General features: G+C 41.2%; 1 protein-coding gene across 1 annotated transcript; it reads right to left on the reverse strand.

Annotated features, from left to right (window-relative positions):
• Positions 1-4,425: 4,425 nt before the first annotated feature.
• Positions 4,426-6,123, reverse strand: LOC134623428 (tripartite motif-containing protein 16-like). The gene has a single exon (XM_063468578.2). It carries the CDS (start codon positions 6,121-6,123, stop codon positions 4,486-4,488), a length of 1,638 nt encoding a protein of 545 aa, XP_063324648.2. The 3' UTR covers positions 4,426-4,485.
• Between the last annotated feature and the right edge of the window lie 447 nt (positions 6,124-6,570).

Consider the following 6,570-nt stretch of genomic DNA (forward strand, 5'->3'; position numbering starts at 1 on the left):
GCATAGTGTACAGGAACATCTGTGCCGAGTATAACCTGGAAGTCCCGAGGTCAAAATGGGAGATGCCCCCAAGGGTGATGGAAAATGACCGAGCTAAGATCCTGTGGGACTTCCAGATACAGACGGACAAAATGGTGGTGGCTAACCAACCGGACATAGTGGTGGTAGACAAACAGAAGAAGACGGCCGTAGTGATCGATGTAGCGGTTCCGAATGACAGCAATATCAGGAAGAAGGAACACGAGAAGCTGGAGAAATACCAAGGGCTCAGAGAAGAGCTCGAGAGGATGTGGAGGGTGAAGGTAACGGTGGTCCCCGTGGTAATCGGAGCACTAGGTGCGGTGACTCCCAAGCTAGGCGAGTGGCTCCAGCAGATCCCGGGAACAACATCGGAGATCTCTGTCCAGAAGAGCGCAGTCCTGGGAACAGCTAAGATACTGCGCAGGACCCTCAAGCTCCCAGGCCTCTGGTAGAGGACCCGAGCTTGAAGGATAAACCGCCCACAGGGGCGAGATGGGTGGTTTTTTTTTTATATATATATATAGTATATACAATGGGTGAATGTGAAGTAGTAGCACGAAGCAGGTGAATTCTGTAGATTAATAAGAATAGACAATTTGACTATTTTACAGAATAGTCAATATAAACATATTTAAAATTAAAGGAATTTGAAATGTACATTGTGCCTGGGTTTAGAGTGTCTGGAAGAGAGTCTTGTCTCAGTCAATTATAGATGATGTGAGAGGGCGGGTGTCCTTGCCCGGATGATGCGGAACCTACTACCAGATTGCAGAAGTTGGAACAGGGTTTAATATCAGCACATGCACATATGATAAAATAAGCAGCTTCTCTCATTACATTTCAAACAGGACAGTGGTAACAACAGTAGCTACGGACAATTTTAGGTTTTAGATTTTAAATAGGCTATATAAATCTCAATGGGAGCAACAGGACGGTCAAATGTCGCTGATTTTACTACAGAGTAGGACGGATTGTAGGGTAGCTATACTTTTGTTGTTAAAATATTATGTTTCAACCAAGCACTCTATGGTTTTTAAATTTTTAGTAGTCACACAAACAGCAAATATTGTCAAAAAAAAGTAAGAAATCTTTGGGGGTGCTTTGATTCATTTTGGGGGGTGCTTCAGCACTAAAAACGCCCCTGGCGCTGACACAGGAGCAGCGAGTCAGGCGACCTGGCTGTTTCATCTTTGCAGAACGAAACTTAAAGTAAAGAATCGATCTCACCAGCCTAAACATGTCAGCCTAAACCAACCAAGCAAAACTGGTGTGAAAGAGGACTCCTGTCTGAATAACCTTCAGTGTTTTCATGTAACAGAGAACGTAAGTGTTGATATCATGCATGATATACTTGAAGTTGTAGCCCTTATAAGTTAACTTAATGCTTCACCATTCCATTTATGAGAAGCTGATGACTTTGGAACACCTAAATGAGCAATGGCAAAGCATTTATTTTCCACATATCCATATCCGTACTGTAAAGGAGTTTAAATTAACTTAAGAACCAGTGAGAGTGTATTAAAGTTTTGGTAGAAAATTGTGTTGACAGAAAAATGCAACACTGGTGTTTATTGATTTTACTCAGGGAAATGTGAAGTATTATCTCTGCGCTGGTTGTTACAAGAGGGCTTGCAGTATTCCTGATAGAACTGATAATATACCACCATGCCCATCTCAAATGGCTTTATGGCACAAATGAAGCTTATTCCTTAGTTCAATAAGGAAGATATATGGCCTCAAATCTGTCCACTCCCAGGTGTTCCAGGCTAAATGTAAGCTTTATCACTGCTACTTTTTCCACAATGTCAAGCTGTTTGTGTCATCACCGGTCTAGTCAAATCACCTTCTCCTGGCCTTCTCCAGACCAATCAGCATTAATGCAGCATACTGTAAATCTCATTGCGTATCTGTTATTCTTCTTCGCAGACGCCTTTGTGCGACCCACCTCCTCACCATCTCCTCCTCTCATCACTCAACCACCATTCAAGCCACCTTCATCTTCACCGCCAGCATCTAGGCTCCAGAGGATCCTGCTCTAATCCCTTTCACTGCTGGGCTTCATTCTGCCACGACGGACCATTGAAATTTAACTGCCAAACACCTATCAATATTTTGTTCATCAATAAATCATGTTCATTCTTTCTATATTTCTGTCCTTATTGAAATCTTATTCCAAAACATCATTTTCTGTTACATTATCCAAGGATGATGGTTTTCTCTGGCCCTCTGTCTACACTTTGGTACACGTGACCTGAAGGCAAGCACAATCCATTTAAAAGACTAGCACGTCCAGTTTGTAACTTCAGAAATGCGTCAAAAACATTGGCTTTTAAACTTCAGGTTTAACAGATAATCTAACTAAGAAAATGGATGTGTCTAGTGCCCGTTTTGTTTGTGTGGGGTCACTGAATAAAGCAAATGTCTTGTTGGACAACTTGAGGTTAACCCATGAAACTGACCTATCTGTGACAAGTACCATTTTATCCCACAGTATTGATGTGTACAGAAAAACTTGTAGAACTGCTCCTGTATTGGCACTAAGAAGAGACTTTAGAGAAGAGCTTTTGTTTGGTGAAGTTATTCATATCTTGCTACAGTCAGTTAATGAGTATCTTCATATTTGTGAGGACTCTGAAATTCAAATTCTTTGATGACCATTTTTATGTCAATGCACATTTTACATATAATGTAATATTTGAAACAACACAGATAGACATGAATAAACATACAGATAAAATATTCACATGAACAAGATGATCCTACAGAGATTCTAAATAGCCATGCTTGCTAAATCAAAAATTTTGGTGGCACCATTCAGATCACAATTCTGACTGCAATCGCTGCCAGACAGGACAAAATGAAGCAAGAAAAAGATTATAGACGAATTAGTGTGATCAAACATTTCATTTGAAAAATAACATTAAATGTCTCTTGGTACATTAACAATATTATGTCAAAAAACATCAAGGATTCAGTTTTTTGTTAAATTTTAAAAGTCCAAACCTCAAAGACATTAAGTTTACAAGTCAAGTCATCTTTATTTATATTGCAAATTTAAAAGACATCAAGTGTCGGCCAAAGTGCTGAACAGAGGGATAATTCACATTTCAGAAACTGGAACCAGCTTTAAATATGACTAAAATCATTATGAAACAATCAGTTCTAACTGATGAATCACTGCAGCTCCAAAATATTGTTGCATTTGACAACCCACTACAGCAACTACAGAATAAAACCACTAACCAGACTGATGACAGATTTCAAACATGCTGAATATGAAGAGTAGTATCATTTAAACTCACATGATTATCAGCCATAAGAACACATTCAGATTTGTACTGATGTATAAATTTTCTCTGCAGACACTTGGGGGATAAATCACTGCGAACACACAACCTTCAACTGTGCAATATTTTCTTTTCTTTTTCTTTTTAACTGTGCAATATACTAAGAACTGAAGCACTGTGTGACAACCATATTCTCACTTTTTCATTCTTATATACTAGAGATGGACCGATCCGATATTACATATCGGTATCGCTCCGAGACTGACGTAAATAACTGGATCGGATATCGGAGAGAAATAAAAAATGTAATCTGATCCATTAAATATCAAAAAAGCACCTCACAAAACGATTTTAAGGAAAAGAGCAAAAATGTGTAGATTGAGTCCAAACCGTTCTCATGTGGCTGTTTTCCGATATCGTCATGGAGGAATGCGTTGGGTGCCCGAAAACGTAATATGTTGACGATTTGTCACCTAGCGTAAAATGTTACACTTTGGGAGTGAGAATGTGTTGAGCCTCGCTAGCAATCCAGCATTTAATTTCTGAGGAAGTGATCCCAGAGAGAACTAAAGCAAGTGTGTAAGTTCATCTCTGAGTATTTGTAAAGCATTCCCACATTAAGCTTAACAACCGATATATGGAGTGACTGCCTCTCTCTCTCTCCCTCCCTCTCCTGCTGCTACTTCAATCGTGGAACTGATCAATGATCAGCTGATCGGCTTTTCTGTCGCAAGTCCGTCTCTCTTCTTTGTTTTTGGCCCACTTTGCACCAGAAAGAGGAAACCAGCGGACATAAAAAAAGTGGTATCGCGCCATCTCTATTATATACAGTCTTGTATATATTATATTTCTTTCCTTCTTTCTTTTTTCGTTGTTCAGAATTTATTGTGTGTGTATATATATATATATATATATATATATATATATATATATATATATATACATATATATAAAAGCCCCCTTTCTCCACTTGTATTGAAAGGGTTTGCATAGAATTTTCGTTGTTCGAAAGCACAAGGACAATAAAGATTCTGATCCTGATACAGTTTGAATCAGTGCAATATTATTTTCACACATCAATGGACCACTCAACTTCTCAGCTTCTAAAATGTAAAGCCTCATTTAGAAACTACACAAGTACATATAATGGTCAGGGATCAACATGAACCTGTCTTCTCTATTTGACTTTAATCAACTCTGCAGTGTCTCCAAGCCCAAGAAAAATTCCAGCATAGAGCGGCTGAGTGAATGTGGTCTGGACTCTGTGGAGGAGAGTCATGGTTTCAGAGACGCTGTAGAAAGACAGAATACCTGCTCTGTGATCCAGGTACACTCCTACTCTGGAGGACCGAGGACCTGAGAGGACAGTTTGGACTTTGTTGTGAAAAAATTTGTTACTGTTTGTGTCGCAACGTAATGCCCAGGATTTGTCATTCCATCCAAATCCACATTCATCTGAGCTCCCTGCTCTGCTGATATTCTTGTATACGACTGCTACACAAACTGCTCCCCATCCCCACTCCACCTCCCAGTAACAACGTCCAGTCAGACTCTCTCTACTTAGGACCTGAAACCATACAGTGAATCTGTCTGGATGATCAGAATAAAACTGTTTTCGTTTTATTCTTGTTGCTTTTCTGTTCCCCTCAGATAATAACAGATGTGTGTTTGCTGTGTTTGGATCCAGTGTGATTTCACGTGAATATTTTAAGAATCCAGCTCTGGTCTTTGGCTCTGGTGGTGACAGTAAAACATCCACTTCAGTGACTGTCAGTGAGATGTTTGTCCATTCCTCTCTCAGAATGTCCTGTAGTTTATCTCTGGTCTCTGACACAGCTGCTGTCACATCCTCAAAGTAGCTCAGAGGACGAATATTGATGCTGGATGAGTGTGTAGACTCACTGAGTGCTGACAGTGAGGGGTAGTTGTGTAGAAACTGGTTGTGATCCTCTGTGTGTGAGAGCTGCTCCAGCTCGCCGTCTTTCCTCTTCAGGTCAGCGATCTCCTGCTCCAGCTTCTCCTGAAGCTCTTTGACTCGACTCACTTCAGTTTCCTGCTGGGATCTGACCTGCTGCTTCACATCAGAGCTTCTTTTCTGGATGAGACGGATCAGCTCAGTGAACATCTTCTCACTGTCCTCCACTGCTTTATCAGCAGAGCCATTGATGGCCTCCACCTCCTGTTGAAGCAGCTTCACATCTTTCTCTCGCTCCTGGATTCTCTGCTGGATGTTTAGTCGTCTCACCTCGAGCTCCTTCTGCTTCTCAGTCCTTTCTGCTGCAGCTGGGACTGTTTCATGGCCTTTATGTTCATCCATTGTGCAGAGATAACAGATACTCTGCTGATCAGTACGACAGATGTTCTCCTGGAGCTTCTTGGAGGGGGCCACCAGCTTGTGTTTCTTTAATGGAGCTGCATCATAGTGAGGTTGGAGGTGTTTCTCACAGTAAGAGGCTAGACAGACCAAACAGGACTTGATGGCTTTCAGCTTCCTCCCAGTGCAGACATCACAGGCCACATCTTCAGGTCCAGCATAGCAGTGATCAGCTGGAGCAGCTTGGAGTCCAGTCTTCTTCAGCTGCTCCACTAAACCAGCTAACATGATGTTTTTCTCCAGGACAGGCCTCGGTGTGAAAGTCTTCCTGCACTGAGGGCAGCTGTGGATTCCCTTCCTGTCCTCTTCATCAAAGTGGGTTGTAATGCAGTTCATGCAGTAGCTGTGTCCACAGGCTGTAGTCACCGGATCCTTCAGTAGATCCAAACAGATGGAACAAGCGAAGGTTTCTCGGTCCAGCTGAACTCCTTTCTGCGCCATTTCTCCTCTCAGTGTCAGTGACTGTGTGAGTTTCTCTTCCTTATAACTGAAAGTAGTCTGAGCTCTGATCTCAGCAACACGTGTTTCGAGCCTGTCAGCTCTTACATGTCACCACATGTTGTTTACACCCATGATCAAAGTGCAGATCTGAAGGAGAAGAAACGAGGAAACACGTGGACAGAGAGGAGGTGCTGTGTTTAAGAGCAGGAAGAAGAGGGAGGGTTATCAGGCTGTGCTTCACTCCAGAAAGAGGAGCAGTTTGAGAGCGATACTGTGTGTTTAACCCTTTTTATTTTTTAATTTACTGTTCACCTCAACTTTTAAGCTTCTTAACCCTTTCTTTTATATAAATAAATATAAAAACAATCCAGCATTAATGAACACTGGACATAAAATTCTCATGGTTTTAGTCACATGATCAGATTCTAAAGCTGCAGCTGTCACAAC

The sequence above is a fragment of the Pelmatolapia mariae genome, linkage group LG3_W (assembly GCF_036321145.2).
Source record: "Pelmatolapia mariae isolate MD_Pm_ZW linkage group LG3_W, Pm_UMD_F_2, whole genome shotgun sequence".
Taxonomy (NCBI): Eukaryota; Metazoa; Chordata; class Actinopteri; order Cichliformes; family Cichlidae; genus Pelmatolapia; species Pelmatolapia mariae.

What these genes read in the sequence shown, in the direction of transcription:
- LOC134623428 (XM_063468578.2), bottom strand. Translation starts at nt 6,123, where the DNA reads ATGGCGCAGAAAGGAGTTCAGCTGGACCGAGAAACCTTCGCTTGTTCC.